The sequence below is a fragment of the Pithys albifrons genome, chromosome 18 (genome assembly GCF_047495875.1).
Source record: "Pithys albifrons albifrons isolate INPA30051 chromosome 18, PitAlb_v1, whole genome shotgun sequence".
Lineage (NCBI taxonomy): Eukaryota > Metazoa > Chordata > Aves > Passeriformes > Thamnophilidae > Pithys > Pithys albifrons.
Genome location: NC_092475.1, coordinates 14,871,169 through 14,889,876, shown reverse-complemented (window position 1 = coordinate 14,889,876; position 18,708 = coordinate 14,871,169). Strand labels below are relative to the sequence as shown.

The 18,708-nt window shown below is 49.9% G+C and overlaps 1 protein-coding gene across 2 annotated transcripts in view; it reads right to left on the bottom strand.

Annotated features, from left to right (window-relative positions):
• Nucleotides 1-17,314, bottom strand: part of PIGU (phosphatidylinositol glycan anchor biosynthesis class U) — a 35,490-nt gene extending 18,176 nt beyond the window's left edge. Inside the window, exons 1-6 of one of the 2 annotated variants that reach the window (XM_071573114.1) lie at nt 17,111-17,314; nt 15,199-15,263; nt 13,934-13,993; nt 12,467-12,529; nt 11,074-11,183; nt 2,705-2,805 (exon numbers count right to left, since the gene is read on the bottom strand). In XM_071573114.1, the coding sequence (XP_071429215.1) occupies nt 2,705-2,805; nt 11,074-11,183; nt 12,467-12,529; nt 13,934-13,993; nt 15,199-15,263; nt 17,111-17,240 (529 nt within the window). In that variant the 5' untranslated portion in view covers nt 17,241-17,314. The remainder of the gene's footprint in view (nt 1-2,704; nt 2,806-11,073; nt 11,184-12,466; nt 12,530-13,933; nt 13,994-15,198; nt 15,264-17,110) is intronic. The other variant, XM_071573115.1, reaches the window with a different exon arrangement.
• Between the last annotated feature and the right edge of the window lie 1,394 nt (nt 17,315-18,708).

Below are 18,708 nucleotides of genomic sequence, written 5' to 3'. Positions count from 1 at the left end.
GGCACTGAGGCACAGCTCATCCTGGCACCCCGACTACCAGTGTTGGGCTGGATGTTCAAAGGAAAAGCTCCTTCTACCCATCACGCCACTGATGCCACGTGGAGTAAGTGGATCGCTCTGATCACGCAGCGAACCCGGATAGGGAATCCTAATCGCCCTGGGATTTTGGAAATCATCACCAACTGGCCAGAAGGTGAGAGTTTCGGATTGTCCTCTGAAGAAGAAGAGGAGCAGGTGACACGAGCTGAGGAGGCCCCACCATATAACCAGCTACCAGAAGAGGAGAAGCGATATGCTCTCTTCACAGATGGCTCCTGCCGCATTGTAGGGACAAGCCGGAAATGGAAAGCAGCTGTATGGAGTCCTACACGTCGAGTTGCAGAAGCGACTGAAGGACAAGGTGGATCAAGTCAGGTCGCAGAGCTGAAAGCTGTTCAGCTGGCTTTGGATATTGCCGAACGAGAGAAGTGGCCAGGACTCTACCTTTACACTGACTCGTGGATGGTGGCCAATGCTCTGTGGGGATGGCTGGAGCGTTGGAGAAAGGCCGGCTGGCAGCGCAAAGGGAAACCCATCTGGGCGGCGGAGATGTGGCAGGACATCGCTGCCCGGGTAGAGAAGCTGAGTGTGAAGGTCCGTCACGTAGATGCTCATGTACCCAAGAGCCGGGCTAATGAGGAGCATCGTAACAACGAGCAGGTGGATCGAGCTGCCAGGATTGAAGTCTCTCAGGTAGATCTGGATTGGCAGCATAAAGGTGAATTGTTTCTAGCCCGATGGGCCCATGATGCTTCTGGTCATCAAGGCAGAGATGCAACATACAGATGGGCTCGTGACCGAGGGGTGGATCTAACCATGGACAGTGTCTCACAGGTTATCCATGACTGTGACACATGTGCTGCCATCAAGCAGGCCAAGCGGGTGAAGCCTCTATGGTATGGTGGACGGTGGTCGAAATACAGGTATGGGGAAGCCTGGCAAGTTGACTACATCACACTTCCCCAAACACGCCAAGGCAAGCGCTACGTGCTGACCATGGTAGAGGCAACCACTGGATGGCTGGAGACATACCCCGTATCTCACGCCACTGCCCGGAATACCATCCTGGGCCTTGAGAAACAAGTCCTGTGGAGACACGGCACACCAGAAAGAATAGAGTCTGATAACGGCACCCACTTCAAGAACAGCCTCATAGACACCTGGGCCAGAGAGCACGGCATTGAGTGGGTGTATCATATCCCCTACCATGCTCCAGCTGCCGGGAAAGTTGAGCGATGTAATGGACTGCTGAAAACAACCTTGAAGGCATTGGGTGGGGGAACTTTCAAACACTGGGAGCTGCATTTGGCAAAGGCCACCTGGTTGGTCAACACCCGGGGCTCCATCAATCGAGCTGGCCCTGCCCAATCAGAACTCTTGAATACTGTAGATGGAGATAAAGTCCCTGTGGTCCATATGAGAGGTATGTTAGGAAAGACTGTTTGGGTTAGTCCCACCTCGAACAAAGGCAAACCCATCCGAGGGATTGTCTTTGCTCAAGGACCTGGCTGCACTTGGTGGGTAATGCAAAAAGATGGAGAAACACGTTGTGTACCACAAGGGGACCTAATTTTGAGCGAGAAGAGTTTGTAATGTTTCATTGTATATATGTGTATATATATATGTATAGGTAAAAAGGGGATTAATTTGGGAATGACTAGATGGAGTGGAATAAGGGGTGGATAATGTCCTAGTTCAGCTGGAGGGACCAGCTAACCCTGTGTGGTGGTGATCAAACCTGTGTATTCCACCCCCTCTATTCATTCCCCAAGGACAATGGGCCATTAGCAGCAGCTGCCCAGGGAGCCATTATCTCCCCCACACCCAGCCTGAGGGGGGCGGAGCTGCTAATGGGCCATCAACAGCTCAACACCTCCTGGCTCCCAGAGTTAATCACCCATTGTGTGAGTCCCCGCCCAGGGGGAGGGACTGAGTGCTCCCTGAGGGTACATAAGTGGTGGGTAAGAAGACCTCGGGAACCTTCTCGTCGGATCCAGAGCAGCAGCAGGACCTCGACAGCAGGAGATCACCACTCTCGCCCAGACCACAGCCCTCGCCTGCAGCAACAGGTTTTTCTTTTCCTTTTGCTCTGGACTTGGGGGAGCCACAGGGGTCTCAGCACAAGGGCAAACAAACCCCCTTGGGTTTGTGCCCCAGGACACTGGGTTATACTGCTGGGGTATTGTGAGCTGAAAGCAATTTCCCTTGTGTATCAGTGTTGTTATTGTAATATTATTATTAAATTTTAGGTCTGACTTATAATCTCTCTCGTGGTGAGTTCATTTCCCCTGCTGGTTCACCTTCAAACCAGCACAACTTTAAGTGCATATTCACATACAGAAGAAGTGCAACAGAGTGTTATGTCCTCCAACACACAGCCCCATCTCTTCCTGGACAGAAACTATTTGAAGCCATCCAGGAAAAGGAGTCAGTTTTTAGAGATGAAACTCCTGGGTACATTGAGGTCAAAGTAAGTTTTCACTTAACGAGTCTTGATCTCATGATTTCAGGTAGAACTTTGACTTTGCTCCAGTTCTGTTTCTGCTGTGTTTCACTGAGACCTTTGTAGCAATCTTATCTGTAAAGATCCACCTGGATTTAATTTTTGCTACATTATAACCTTCCTAGAAAGTCACAAAGAACCCTTTTTTCCTCATGGCATTACCTTTTATTGTAGCTAAAATGAAGAACGCAATGACAGAGTTGTTGATGGCGCAGGTGGACTTTGCCACACAAGACATCACAGTGTAGGGGTTCAACAAGTAGCTGAAAAAGAGCAAAGCTCAGGTTACATGGAAAGGAAATAGCATCTCATTAAAGAGATGTTCAAATAAAAAACAGATGCACTTTATTTACAGTTGATGGATCCTCTCATGAGCAAATTAACTCTGCTGAACGGGTTCTTCAGTCTGAAGCAAAAACCAGACCTTTGGACTGCAGCCCTGGACACAGAGGCCACAGGGAGCCCACTGCAGAAAGGAGAGAGTTGGAAAGATGTCCAAAATGCAAGCTCCAGCCTAGTAAAAAACTACCAAAAATATTTCTTGCTTTGCAGAAACACTGTACATTTACTCAGCCAGATCTAGAATTATGGAGTCCAAAGCAAACTTTTTCTGCTACTCACATCTACTGTTTCTGAAGAAGTATCAGAAGATAAAAAGATGGAAACAAATCCTGAGACATGAGCAGTTCCACCCAACCCAAGTGCACCAGCCTCCTGCTGGTGCAGAGCATTCACTCACGGTCACAAGAACTGCCAGCTATGCAAGTTTGGCACAATTCAATTGGAGTTACAAAAGGATAGCAAACTGGAACACCTTTACCCTCCAGAATGCAGCCACACTTTAGTTAGCAAGGATGCCACTCACTTTGGAAATGAGAATTACAATAGTTTCATTTAACTAGATTCAGAGCACAGAAAAAGGTTTGGAAGGACTACCAATACAATAAGCATGGCAATCTACCCATTAGCCTTGCTAATAACTAAATTAATCATCAGAGTGAGTAGATAGGGCTGATGATTTCCTACTTATCTCTTTGTATTTTCCTACTTGTCTGAGCTCTAGCCTGTCTTTTTCAGTGTTTTGAGGGCCAGCAGGACAGGTACAATCTGATGCCAGCTTTCCTGTGGCAATGAGCAAAACAGGGTGCAATTTATCCACTCTACCCCTCTTGCCATGGGGAATTTGACATTGTCCTAGTTCAGCAGGAGGGACCAGCTAACCCTGTGTGAGGGTGATCAAAGCTGTGTATTCTACCCCCTCTATTCATTCCCCAAGGTCAATGGGCCATTAGCAGCAGCTGCCCAGGGAGCCATTATCACTTCACACCCAGCCTGAGGGGGGCGGAGCTGCTAATGGGCCATCAACAGTTCAACACCCCCTGGCTCCCAGAGTTAATCACCCATTGTGTGAGTCCCCACCCAGGGGGAGGGACTGAGAGCTCCCTGAGGGTACATAAGGGGTGGGTAAGAAGACCTCGGGAACTTCTCGTCGGATCCAGAGGAGCAGCAGGACCTTGACAGGAGGAGATCCCCGCTCTCGCCCAGACCACAGCCCTCGCCTGCACCAACAGGTTTTTCTTTTCCTTTTGCTCTGGACTTGGGGGAGCCACAGGGGTCTCAGCACAAGGGCAAACAAACCCCCTTGGGTTTGTGCCCCAGGACACTGGGTTATACTGCTGGGGTATTGTGAGTTGAAAGCAATTTCCCTTGTGTGTCAGTGTTGTTATTGTAATATTATTATTAAATTTTAGCTCTGACTTATAATCTCTCTCGTGGTGAGTTCATTTCCCCTGCTGGTTCACCTTCAAACCAGCACATCTTTTGGCGCCCAACGTGGGGCACGAGAGAGAAGTCAGAATTACAATTTCATTTTGTGTATTTGGATACAGAAACTCCCTGACTACCATGTTGCTTGATGTATTCATGTGGATGCTGTATCTGGGCCTGTTCATATTTCGACACATGGGGAGCCATGTGCCTGTTTTGATGCTCTCTTTAATACCAGGGAGAAGGATCAAAATTGCTTTATTAATATACTATGTTTATGTTGTCATAACATCAGAAGCAATGAATTTCATTGTGAATGTATATTCAGTCTGGTGTGCCTGTCCTGGTTTGGGCTGTTACCCCTGGGGTCTCATTAAAAATAGCACCCAGACTGTGGGGAAAACAGGCGGAGATGGTTACTTCCACCTTTTCACCTCTGCTACAAGAATCATTGAAAATATTGAGCTTCCTTTTGATGTTAGGGACAGCATAATCCTACTGTTAGTGCTGTTAGTGTTGCTTTGTCTCCTCTGTACTGTATACACCATGTTTAGGGTCAGAACTGGGCTTTCTAAGGAGACTTGCTGGAGGCCTGCCCTGGGAGCGGATGATGTTGAGTGGCACGGGAAGTGGGAAGATATGGGCCAGTATTTGGAGACCTTCTCTCCCCAAATGATCTGGAAATTCACCCCAGAACAACTGCAGGACCCTGCCAAAATGCTAAGCTATGTGAAAGGAAGATGCTCTGGTAGTCCCAGAGAGGTGCAGCTCACAGCAACCTGCTGGGCCCTGGCCACTGCCTACCGCACACTGCTTGGTGTGGTACAGCATCATCAGGAGGAGGAGAAAAGGAGCAAATCCACAGGTACCATGTCCACCCAAACCACGGCTGAGCCAGAGAGGAAGAGAGATACATCAACCAGCAGCATGTCCACCCAGACCATGACTGAGCCAGAGAGGAAGAGAGATACATCAACCAGTACCATGTCCACCCAAACCATGGCCGAGTCAGAGAGAAGAGACACATCAACCAGCACCATGCCCACACAAACCACAGCTGAGCCAGAGAGAAAGGGAAAGAAATCAACCAGCACCATGTCCACACAAACCATGGAGGAGCCAGAAGGACAACAGAAACCGATAGCAGTTGCCCCTGTCCAGAAAAGAAAATCAAAGACCAAATCAGTTCGTATAGCGCATGATGAGGAAGAGTCAGGACCTTCATCTCAAGCAGAAGAAATGGAGCCAGAAATAATCACCCGGTCCCTATCCCTGGGAGAGCTGCGTGAGCTCCGGAGAGAGTTCACACGACAGGCAAATGAGTCCATCTTGACCTGGCTACTTCGAATCTGGGATGCTGCAGCCAATGATACAATTCTAGATGGGAGTGAGGCAAGGCAGCTGGGATCCCTTTGTCGAGATGTTGTCATTGATCAGGGCATTGGAAAGAGACAGGAAACTCTCAGCCTCTGGCGGCGACTGTTGTCAAGCGTGAGGGAGAGATATCTTTGTAAGGAGGACCTCCACGTACAGCAAGGACAATGGAACACGATGGAACAAGGTATCCGGTGCTTAAGGGAATTAGCCGTACTGGAGATAATCTTTTCAGAGGATGAGAGATTCCCTAAAAGTCCAGATGGTGTCCAGTGCACATCCCAGATGTGGTTAAAATTTGCACGACTTGGGCCAGAAATGTATTCTCGCTACCTGGCAACATTGCAGTGGAGAGAGGGAGAAGACAAGGTGGGTGCACTGGTCAGCAAACTCAGGATTTATGAAGACACTGTCACTGCTCCATTACAAGCCCACGTCTCAGCTGTGGAAACAAAACTGGCTGAACTGGAAGAGAAGATTAAGGAAGGACTCTTCCATATCTCTCCAGAACAAACGAGAGTCTCTGCCATCAGAAGCAGGCGTCTTCCAGCTAAGGAGAAAGGGTACACTCCACGCGGCAATCTGTGGTTTTACCTCCATGAGCATGGAGAAGATATGAGGAAGTGGGATGGGAAACCCACCTCTTCCTTAGCAGCTCGGGTACGTGAATTGCAAAGAGGCACAACTAACACAGGGAATTCTTCAAGGTTGAAGGCTGCTCTGGTCTCTCGTGGGCAAGGCTCCAGACAGTATAGGAATGATGATGTTATGCCCGATCCTCTTGAAGGAACCTCCCGGTCATATTCACAGGGAGAGCGCAGTGAATACCATGACCAGAATTAGGGGGGCCCTGCCTCTAGCCAGGTAGAGGAGAGGGACAATCGGGTTTATTGGACTGTGTGGATTCGGTGGCCTGGCTCATCAGACCCACAGAAATACAAAGCTTTAGTGGACACTGGTGCACAATGCACGTTGATGCCATCAGGATACGTTGGGGCAGAATCCATCTCTATTTCTGGGGTGACAGGGGGATCCCAACAGCTGACTGTACTGGAAGCTGAAGTCAGCTTGACTGGGAAGGAATGGCATAGACACCCCATTGTGACTGGTCCAGAAGCCCCGTGTATCCTTGGCATAGACTACCTGAGGAATGGATATTTCAAAGACCCAAAGGGACTGCGTTGGGCCTTTGGCATAGCTGCTGTGGAGACAGAGGAAATCAGACAGCTGAGCACCTTGCCTGGCCTCTCAGAGGACCCTTCTGCTGTGGGACTGCTGAAAGTTGAAGAACAATTGGTACCGCTGGCCACAGCCACAGTGCACCGTCGGCAATACCGCACTGACCGAGACTCTGTGACCCCCATACACAAGATGATTCGTGAGCTGGAGAGCCAAGGGGTGGTCAGCAAGACTCACTCACCCTTTAATAGCCCCATATGGCCAGTACGAAAGTCCAGTGGAGAGTGGAGGCTGACGGTGGATTACCGTGGTCTCAATGAGGTCACACCCCCCCCGAGTGCCGCTGTGCCGGACATGCTGGAGCTTCAGTATGAGCTGGAGTCCAAGGCAGCCAAGTGGTGCCACCATCGACATTGCCAATGCCTTTTTCTCCATTCCGTTGGCAGCAGAGTGCAGGCCGCAGTTCGCTTTCACCTGGAAGGGGGTGCAGTACACCTGGAATCGACTGCCCCAGGGGTGGAAACACAGTCCCACCATTTGCCATGGACTGATCCAGACTGCATTGGAAAAGGGTGAGGCTCCAGAACATCTACAGTACATCGATGACATCATTGTATGGGGGAACACAGCAGGGGAGGTTTTTGAGAAAGGAAAGAAGATAATCCAGATTCTCCTAAGAGCTGGTTTTGCCATTAAACGAAGTAAGGTCAAGGGACCTGCTCAGGAAATTCAGTTCCTAGGAGTGAAGTGGCAAGACGGGCGTCGCCAGATTCCAACAGAGGTGATCAACAAAATAGCAGCTATGTCCCCACCGACCAGCAAGAAGGAAACTCAGGCTTTCCTAGGTGCCGTGGGCTTTTGGAGGATGCATATCCCTGAGTACAGTCAGATTGTAAGCCCTCTCTACCTTGTGACACGGAAGAAAAATGATTTCCAGTGGGGCCCTGAACAACAACAAGCCTTTGAGCAGATTAAACAGGAGATTACCCATGCAGTAGCCCTTGGGCCAGTCAGGACAGGACAGGATGTGAAGAATGTGCTCTACACTGCAGCCGGGGAGAATGGCCCATCCTGGAGCCTCTGGCAGAAAGTACCTGAGGAGACTCGAGGACGACCGCTGGGATTCTGGAGCCGGGGATACAAAGGATCTGAGGCCAGCTACACCCCAACTGAGAAAGAGATCCTGGCAGCTTATGAAGGAGTTCGAGCCGCCTCAGAAGTGACTGGCACTGAGGCACAGCTCATCCTGGCACCCCGACTACCAGTGTTGGGCTGGATGTTCAAAGGAAAAGCTCCTTCTACCCATCACGCCACTGATGCCACATGGAGTAAGTGGACCGCTCCGATCACGCAGCGAACCCGGATAGGGAACCCTAATCGCCCTGGGATTTTGGAAATCATCACTAACTGGCCGGAAGGTGAGAGTTTCGGATTGTCCTCTGAAGAAGAAGAGGAGCAGGTGACACAAGCTGAGGAGGCCCCACCATATAACCAGCTGCCAGAAGAGAAGCGATATGCTCTCTTCACAGATGGCTCTTGCCGCATTGTAGGGACAAGCCGGAAATGGAAAGCAGCTGTATGGAGTCCTACACGTCGAGTTGCAGAAGCGACTGAAGGACAAGGTGGATCAAGTCAGGTTGCAGAGCTGAAAGCTGTTCAGCTGGCTTTGGATATCGCTGAACGAGAGAAGTGGCCAAGACTCTACCTTTACACTGACTCGTGGATGGTGGCCAGTGCTCTGTGGGGATGGCTGGAGCGTTGGAGAAAGGCCGGCTGGCAGCGCAAAGGGAAACCCATCTGGGCGGCTGAGATGTGGCAGGACATCGCTGCTCGGGTAGAGAAGCTGAGTGTGAAGGTCCGTCACGTAGATGCTCATGTACCCAAGAGCCGGGCTAATGAGGAGCATCGTAACAACGAGCAGGTGGATCGAGCTGCCAGGATTGAAGTCTCTCAGGTAGATCTGGATTGGCAGCATAAAGGTGAATTGTTTCTAGCCCGATGGGCCCATGATGCCTCTGGTCATCAGGGCAGAGATGCGACATACAGATGGGCTCGTGACCGAGGGGTGGATCTAACCATGGACAGTGTCTCACAGGTTATCCATGACTGTGACACATGTGCTGCCATCAAGCAGGCCAAGCGGGTGAAGCCTCTATGGTATGGTGGACGATGGTCGAAATACAGGTATGGGGAAGCCTGGCAAGTTGACTACATCACACTTCCCCAAACACGCCAAGGCAAGCGCTATGTGCTGACCATGGTAGAGGCAACCACTGGATGGCTGGAAACATACCCCGTATCTCACGCCACTGCCCGGAATACCATCCTGGGCCTTGAGAAACAAGTCCTGTGGAGACACGGCACCCCAGAGAGAATAGAGTCTGACAACGGCACCCACTTCAAGAACAGCCTCATAGACACCTGGGCCAGAGAGCACGGCATTGAGTGGGTGTATCATATCCCCTACCATGCTCCAGCTGCCGGGAAAGTTGAGCGATGTAATGGACTGCTGAAAACAACCTTGAAGGCGTTGGGTGGGGGAACTTTCAAACACTGGGAGCTGCATTTGGCAAAGGCCACCTGGTTGGTCAACACCCGGGGCTCCATCAATCGAGCTGGCCCTGCCCAATCAGAACTCTTGAATACTGTAGATGGAGATAAAGTCCCTGTGGTCCATATGAGAGGTATGTTAGGAAAGACTGTTTGGGTGAGTCCCACCTCAAACAAAGGCAAACCCATCCGAGGGATTGTGTTTGCTCAAGGACCTGGTTGCACTTGGTGGGTAATGCAAAAAGATGGAGAAACACGATGTGTACCACAAGGGGACCTAATTTTGAGCGAGAAGAGTTTGTAATGTTTCATCGTATATATGTGTATATATATGTATAGGTAAAAAGGGAATTAATTTGGGAATGACTAGATGGAGTAGAATAAGGGGTGGATAATGTCCTAGTTCAGCAGGAGGGACCAGCTAACCCTGTGTGAGGGTGATCAAAGCTGTGTATTCTACCCCCTCTATTCATTCCCCAAGGTCAATGGGCCATTAGCAGCAGCTGCCCAGGGAGCCATTATCACTTCACACCCAGCCTGAGGGGGGCGGAGCTGCTAATGGGCCATCAACAGTTCAACACCCCCTGGCTCCCAGAGTTAATCACCCATTGTGTGAGTCCCCACCCAGGGGGAGGGACTGAGAGCTCCCTGAGGGTACATAAGGGGTGGGTAAGAAGACCTCGGGAACTTCTTGTCGGATCCAGAGGAGCAGCAGGACCTTGACAGGAGGAGATCCCCGCTCTCGCCCAGACCACAGCCCTCGCCTGCACCAACAGGTTTTTCTTTTCCTTTTGCTCTGGACTTGGGGGAGCCACAGGGGTCTCAGCACAAGGGCAAACAAACCCCCTTGGGTTTGTGCCCCAGGACACTGGGTTATACTGCTGGGGTATTGTGAGTTGAAAGCAATTTCCCTTGTGTGTCAGTGTTGTTATTGTAATATTATTATTAAATTTTAGCTCTGACTTATAATCTCTCTCGTGGTGAGTTCATTTCCCCTGCTGGTTCACCTTCAAACCAGCACAGACATTTAAAAAATTCATATAAAAATAAGAAAAAATAACAACTTATCTAATGGAGAATTCTCTCTGACACAGAATAATTCAGATGATTTCTCTGTGTCAAAACACCACTGAAAAAATTAATAGTAGGTATGTTGCTTGTATATTATTTATTCTAGTTGAAGTCTTCTGAAATAAAATGTTCAGCACACAGAGGAACAACAAGACATGACATTAATAAGATGACAACCTGAAAATATCTTTGAACTGTAATAAGCAATTTGGGACATCCAAGTTGTGATAGTCAGCAAACCTTTTGTCCCACTGCTCAAAAACGCTCCTCATTTTTCTGAAAAGACACCATTTGGAAGGCATGGAATCAATTTTGATAACATCAGCATATAGGCAAAATAAGTGGGAATGTGACCTGTGCAGACATAATGTTCTTGCTACCAAATGAACGACCTTAATGCTGCTGAGCCTGAGTGAATTTACTTGCTGGCAACAAACAACGTGCAAATGCACCTGCTTTTCACTTTCAAGCTGAGTATTCAGGGCCAATAGGAAATTTAGAATTTCTGGGGAAAAAAACCCTTCAACAAATGTTGAATCTCCAAATGAGAAAAATAAAAGCCCACTGCAACCTCCAAGAGCAATACTTACAACAGTGCTACCTTGAGGGGGATGTAGTGCATCTCCACGGGCGTCTGGATGAGCTCAGCCACATCTGGTGCATATTTATCCAGCTCTATCAGGAGCTTCTGCTTTTTGAACTGAACAAAGGAGAATCATCAAAGACTGTCAGAAGAGGAAAGCCACTATTTTATATTACCTGTGTAATTCTATTTCATATTACTTAGCCAATTATTTGGGGTTTCTGATACTGTAGAGCATATCTGAGCCCCAGGTAAGCCAAAACTCATGTTACATGAGGAGCTGTACAAACAAAAAAACCCCACTCTTTTCCCAAATACTTGACAACTGAAGTGAGAGTCAAGAGAAACTAGAAAATGCCTCCTTATTTGAACTTCCTTAATTACTTGTGTCTAGCTCTTGACAGAGCTGAGAGTGACTTCACCACATGAGAGTTCAACACTGTCAGTCTGTCTGGATGTCTAAAGAAATGTTGACTTCATAAATTCACTGTTCAACACACAAGTCCCTGAAAACCAAAGACCCAGAAGCATGCAGTCTTTGTTACTTTGAAGATAGATACCTCCAGGCCAAATCTCTCTTTACTCCATCTTGTTCTATGAGGCTCTCCATGGAGACAAAAGAGAAATGGGCAATAGGAAGCTATGGAAGCATGTCATGGCGAGCCAGGACAGAGAGGCTGGCAGTGAATTCTCAACCAGGAAAGTAACTCACATGTGGGATTGTTACATGTTTGCAGTTCTACTGTGATTTATTTCTTCAATCTCCAAGTCAGAGGACAAGGGCAAGCATGTAGCTGGATGGGAGACTAATCAGATGTTGTAGGAAATGTAGCCTCCCTGTTATGTTGATAGTGAATCCCTGACCCTCTGGAATTGCAGAGGGCACAGCACTGCTTACACAAAATGTTCTTTGAGCTACCTGTGGAAGAGAGCTGGGAGGAATCACTCATCTCCAAACACAGGTACTTACAATTTGAAGGAAACAAGTAATATTTGGTGTCAGACTTTAACCATGCTCATTTCCATGATTTATGTCAACTCAGCATCCTTGGACAGCTTTATGTCTTCCTTTACACATGTCTGGTCTGTGTGTTCCCTCACACTGTGTGCACAGAGAGCCCCTCCAAGGCAGAACATTCAGGCTGTAGAAGATTGTACTCTGCTGTGATCATCAGTGTGTAGACTGAGATGCTAATTTGTTTCATGCTGTAATAGTGTCACAATAAAACTTAAAATACCTCAGTTGTTCCCCACCTTCAGTCCTCATGTTTATAATAAAATCTGACCAGATTCACTGAACAAGGACCCAATACTGCATCCTCTGGTGTATGTTTTCGTTGGTACAAGACAATTATATTTGCTGCCAGAAGAGGACCAGCAACACTGGGAATTCAGCTTACCACAACTTTGTTGAAGTCCTGGATGGCCAAGTAAAGGGCAACAGCAGTCAGCACATCAGTTATCTAAAAAACCAAGGGATAAACAAACTAAGCAAAATAAGCAAATGATAAAAAGATATTGGTCAGTATGGAATAAGGACTCTAATCTATGGTAGTCTGGCTTGAAATTGTGGCACCAAAAGAAGGGGACACAGCTGGCAGGTGTCACACACGAGATATTTTATTAAATCACTCCATGAAGAAAAATAAAAGAAAAAGCAGAGCAAGAAAGAAAAAGAAAGGAGATACACTCTAACTCCAAATTACACAATATATATTGTCAAATCCCACCCACAGCCAAGTTCTATAGGTTGTATCACAGTGTCTATAAACCTTATTACAGCTCCTAATTGGATGTCACTCTTTGCCCAGATGTTCTCTCTCCCGTGAGAAATTTATCTCTCCAACATTCCTTTCTCATGGATAGCTTCTCCCCAAACCTTCTTATCTCACTTTGGTTTTGCTAGCCTGCTGTTTTTTCTCACAGGACTAATTAAGTTTCAGTGTTCTCCTCTCTGTACCACAAAGCTACAAGGCCTAGCCTGTAACCTCAAAACTTTCCTAACTCAAAAAACCTTTTCTTATCCTCACACTAATCTGACTCAGCTCAGGGGAAGAAAACACAAGCTTTAAAAACACTGGATTGCTGATTTGTACAGTGCCCTCACACACCACTGCTGCATCCTGAGGGTATGAACTGCACCAAATATTTACAAGAGAATGGGGGATCAAGAGGAAAGAAACTGAAGCAAGAGAGGGTAACAGAGAGAACCCCTGGCCCAGCCAGAGCACAGGCAGCACTAGGGCAGTGCCCAGCTGGTTCAGCCCTCTGGCCTTTAATCCAGCCCAACAGTGCCTTGAGCTGTCCCAAACCTGCCAGGCAGCAGCACAGTCACCTGAACAACCAGCACCAGCCCAAGGCAGAGGACTGTTACCTCTACAGGAGCCCTGCCTGGAGGGCTCCTGGGGACAGCAGCCAGCTACAGGATTTCTGTCCTGAATTATGCAGAACTTGAAGAACGATTTGCAAGAGACATTTGGACAATGAACCCATTTGTGCTCTTTGCAGGCCTGGGGTTTGACAGTGGGTAGAGTAAGAAACAGCAGTGTAAGGATTAGGCTGGGAGGACAAAGTATTCTGTTACCTGTAAGAGGCAAGCTTTGAAACCTGAAATGACACCTTCCTATTGCTCTGGGGGGACACTTATCTAAGCAAGAACTCACAAAAGATAAGGAATATGTACAAGAAGGGAAAAGCCTGAATAGTGGGTTTGTAAAGGCAAAGCTGCCTTTCTAATGAAACTGTGAGCTCAGCAGGAATCTGAGCTACAGGGAGGCTGAAGGTCTCCAGTTCCTGCAGGACTGAAAGGCACACTCAGCCCTTCCCTGAATGGGGCATTCCAGGAGGAGCTTTCCTGGAGCACTTACCATGAACACCAGCTCAGCATATTCAATCAGGAAGTGAAAGAGATAGATTATCAGTGGGGTCTAAAAGAGAACAGAAGGGAAATCCATGTCAAATACTGTCCAGATAAAAGACATCACTTAGTGCTACAAGACACTGCCAAAAGTAATTTTCTTTGGCCTCTTCTCCAATGCTGGTACTTCAGAGCAAAGTGGTTAATCAAAGCACACTTACTGGCCTTTGTCCTTGCAAAGCTCTCAACACACAATAAAAGACACCTTCCACTTCAAAAATTGTATTTTATTCCTACTTTTCAATTCTGCTACAAGTGGTAGACTTACAATAGAAAGCATACAAAGATTAGCTTTAGAATTTTTTTTCCTAGAGAATCTATTTTTCCAGATTGTCTGCAGGTACTTTTGAAAGATTTCCTATCTAGCTGGTTTCACTGTTGAGCCTGTTGTTTAGATTAGTGTTTTATAATGAAAAAAACAAGAAAGCATGTCAAAAACATAAAGCAGTAGGATTACAGTTCTATCATACTCTTACTCCCACAGCTTTTCCCTTTTAAAGTAAGAGGAAAAACATGTTTTTGAATTATTCCTGTTACACAAAAGCTTAATATGGAAGTGCTACATTTACATGCTGTAAATTCAGTCTTCACTGTGAGAAAACAGATTTCTTTTGAAATACTTTCTAAATAATGTCTAAATAAGTATGGGAAAGTATTTCACAGTATGGGAGAAAATCATGTCTAGAGAAGGTGAATTTATCAAAAAGAAACCAGTTTTCAGAGGAATACAAAGTACCTGCCTCACCCCAGGTACCTTCACACCAACAAGACCACTTGAGCACACAAAAGCCCACAGATGCTTAAGTGATTTTGTAGGAATGAGGCATTTGCATGGCAAGGAATAAATAACCTGCCTGCTTGTGCTCATCTTAATATTTCTGCCGATGCAGAAACTCCAGCTGCTGTTACCCAGTACCTTGTATCAGACCCACAGTGACACTGTGTCTTCCTGCTCCCCATCTGGATGTGAGCAGAGTGTTTCACTCACTACAGAGCACTCTGACAGACTTTCTATAGGTGGTAACAAACACCGAAGTGCATCACCTGCACAGTGAGATACTGGTCACTGTAACTGTTGCACAGACAATACAGGAGTTCAGGTTCTCTGAAGCCTTCGGGACAAGACAGGTCCCCAGCCTTGGCCAGCCCATGAGCTGCAAGACCAAGACATGTGCCACTTGAATATCACATTTAAAAGGAAGGATGCAAACCAACCTCATGGAAAACAGCTCCAGAATACGGCGAGACCCCTAAATCCAGCAGAGCTAATCCTTCAACCACTGAAACACAGACAGAACACCTGCATTAGAACCCTGTCATGGGGGAAGGGAGACATCTCATGATGGGAAAACCTGTTTTTAAAACACCCACACTGGTAAGAATCTCAAATTGAATGGATGACACCAAACCTCATGGAGCCAACGGCCAGCTAGGATTGATTCTCTCCCAGCTCTGCCTTGCACAGGCACTCAGAACCTGTTTAATTGTTCCAGCTTTGCACTTAACTCTACATAAATCACAGGTATGATATTTCCTGATTTTGAGTCACCTATGAGGTGATACATGGCACCTGTGCTGGAGAAATATTAATTCTGAGAGGACAAACCACAAAATAATACAGAATTTGAGCTGCTTTGCCTAGTTAGATGTAGAGAGGTCTAAAATGTCCAAAATCATCATGGAAGAACAGAAATGAACATGTATCACCACACAAAGCTAAAAGCTTTATCTGTTTTTGAAAATTCCTGACATTTCACAGCCTTAACTCAGCTTCTTCACAATCATGGAATTACACCTTGCACTGCAATACACGTGCATACCTTCCCACAGGATCTCCACCTTCCTGGGCATAAAGGTTCCCTGGGGATGAGCAGCATGTGCAGTGAAAGCAGCCAAGGAAAACAGCCCATTTGCTTGGAGGAAAACACACAGGAGACCACAGGGAGCAACAAGAGGCCCTCAGTTCAGAGAAATGCTGGAGAAGTCAATTCTGACTGCCACAAACTTGCCATGTGGTGCCAGCCCAGGCTCTGAGGTGAGCCTGGCTGCTCTCCTGACTAGCCAGATGCCGACCTTGATGCTCCAAGGGAAGATTTAAAAAGACTCAGTTGTGTGAAATGCTACATGCACTGGAGCAGAGGCCTCAGGTCACCAAAGGCATTTGTACTTTTGACCTTTATTACTCTAGGCCACTCTTTTCCACCCCAAAACTGCAAATACTTTTACCTGTTTAATAGCTGGGTATTATTTTCTCAAAGGCCTGTATTCTAAAAGAATTAAAGTTCCTGATGGGCTCAGATGCCACAGGGAGGAAGGCCACTGAAGAGACCCAATTGCACTGTACCTCAGCCTTCAGAAGTGAATTTGGATCGTGTTGGCAACAACGTGTGGGGCCATAAACGGCACAAGGGAAAGGACGGCACGGGTAGCGCTGCCCAGGCCGGGAGCCACAAGTCGGAGTGCAGGCAGAGCGCACCGACAGCGGCTCGGCGAGGCCGCGGGCACGGCGGGGTTTGCCACTCGCGCATTCTGTGACACAACCGCGGTGCCCACACGCGGCGGGGACAGTGCCCAGCCCGGTCCCGCCGGCTGCTCCCGGCGGAGCTGTGCCCGCTCCCTGCCCGTCCGCCCGGAGTCCCGCCGGCTGCTCCCGGCGGAGCTGTGCCCGCTCCCGGCCCGGCCCGCTCGGAGTCCCGCCGGCTGCTCCCGGCGGAGCTGTGCCCGCTCCCGGCCCGGCCCGGCCCGGCCCGCCCGGAGTCCCGCCGGCTGCTCCCGGCGGAGCTGTGCCCGCTCCCTGCCCGTCCGCCCGGAGTCCCGCCGGCTGCTCCCGGCGGAGCTGTGCCCGCTCCCTGCCCGGCCAGCCCGGTCCCGCCGGCTGCTCCCGGCGGAGCTGTGCCCGCTCCCGGCCCGGCCCGCCCGGAGTCCCGCCGGCTGCTCCCGGCGGAGCTGTGCCCGCTCCCTGCCCGGCCCGCCCGGAGTCCCGCCGGCTGCTCCCGGCGGAGCTGTGCCCGCTCCCGGCCCGGCCCGCCCGGAGTCCCGCCGGCTGCTCCCGGCGGAGCTGTGCCCGCTCCCGGCCCGGCCCGCCCGCCCGGCCAGTGGCACCCGGCCCGGGCTCGCCGGGCCTCACCTCGCTTCCAGGCGTTCAGCGGGGACGCCACCTCGACGCGCTCGGCGATGAAGGCGGCGAGGCTGGAGCGGAAGAGCGCGGCGCGGACCGTCACGGCCGCCAGCACCACCAGCACCAAGGGGGCCGCCATGCCTGCGCGCGCCCCGCGCCTCCGCCGCCCGTAGTTCCCGCGTGGCCCCGCGCAACGCGCCGCCAATGCAGCGGCCCGCCCGCCAGGACTACATGTCCCAGCAGCCCCCGCGCCGCCGCCTCCCGTCACCGCGCGGGGCTACGGCGGCCGCGGGGGAATGAGCTTGGCCAGAGCGCGCAGGCCGCGGCAGGGGGAGCGGCGGGCCGGGTGTCCCTTTGTCCGCCCCCGGCATCGCCTCACGGCATCGCCTCACGGCATCGCCGCTTCTCGGCCACAGATCGGCCGCGTGTCTGTCCTGGAGTGCCAGCGGGCTCCTCCCGGCCCCTTCCGCGCGCCGTGCACCCGACGCGGCCCTGTCCGCCCGTGCGCTGGGGCGGCTGCGGCGGGGCCTGGCGGCTCAGCGGCTGCGGAGCTGTTGGAAAGCCCCTCATGCTGTTCTCTATTCCCCAGGCGTAGCCCAGGGCGCCGGCTGGGCCCGGGGGCTCGGCAGGCCGGGGGGTGCAGCAGCTCCGGCGCTCGGGGGAGGCTCCACACCCCCGTCCCTTCCCAGCTGTGCTGTTGCTCCATCCCCATCGCTGGGTGTGAACGGCCCGTTCACAGAAACCCGCACAAAACCAGCCTTTACAACCCTTCATCTGCATGGAGACAAGTGGAAGGAAGACGTCTCTTACAAAGCTGAGGGACAATAAAAACACATTCCGTATAGTTTGTGAAGATAATTTTTCAAGTAATTGAAAATAGGATTTGGTGAGTGTGCTGGGTTTGTCACAAATGCCCAAGTCCCGACATTCCCACGGGATTTGGCAGCTCCAGGGCTGTGCTGTGGAGGGGGGACAGGCTGGGGGCCTGTGACAGCCCCTGCAGGCCCGGCTGGCCCAGCACACGCTGCTGCCTGGGCTGCACAGACCGTGGGGACAGGGATTCCTGACACGGGAAAACAGCAGGAAATGGGCATTGTTACCCTGATGGGATACAAGCCATGGGAAAAGTAAGGAGGAGCAGTTCCCTGGGGAAGAAAGAAGGATTTGAACAAGGAACAAAAAGAATTAATGTTGCTAATAGGTAAAAGTATTATGATATTGTAGCTAGAAGCAAGGACACATGACCTAAATGAACAATTGCAGCCTATTGTGTAAAAGATATGAAAACCTGCTGAAATAATTAATAAATGTCTTTGCTGTCACCATCACGTGATGTCCCTGCCCCTGATTGCCACCGGTGGGTTTGGGTGGTCCCTCACAGCACTTTCTGGCTGCTTTGAACAGCATGAAGCCCTTTATGCTACAAACACCAGCTTTAGGTGGTCCAGACAGTGTTCCCTGCTGTGCTCACTCCCTTGCTGGGGTTCAGCTGCTGCCTTTGCAGGGCTTTTCTCAGGTGTGGTCCCTTCTGCTGCCACGGGCCAACAGGTCTGGCCCTGAAGCCACAAGGGGACTCCAGTGTTTGGTCTGTCGTGGGGCAACTTCTT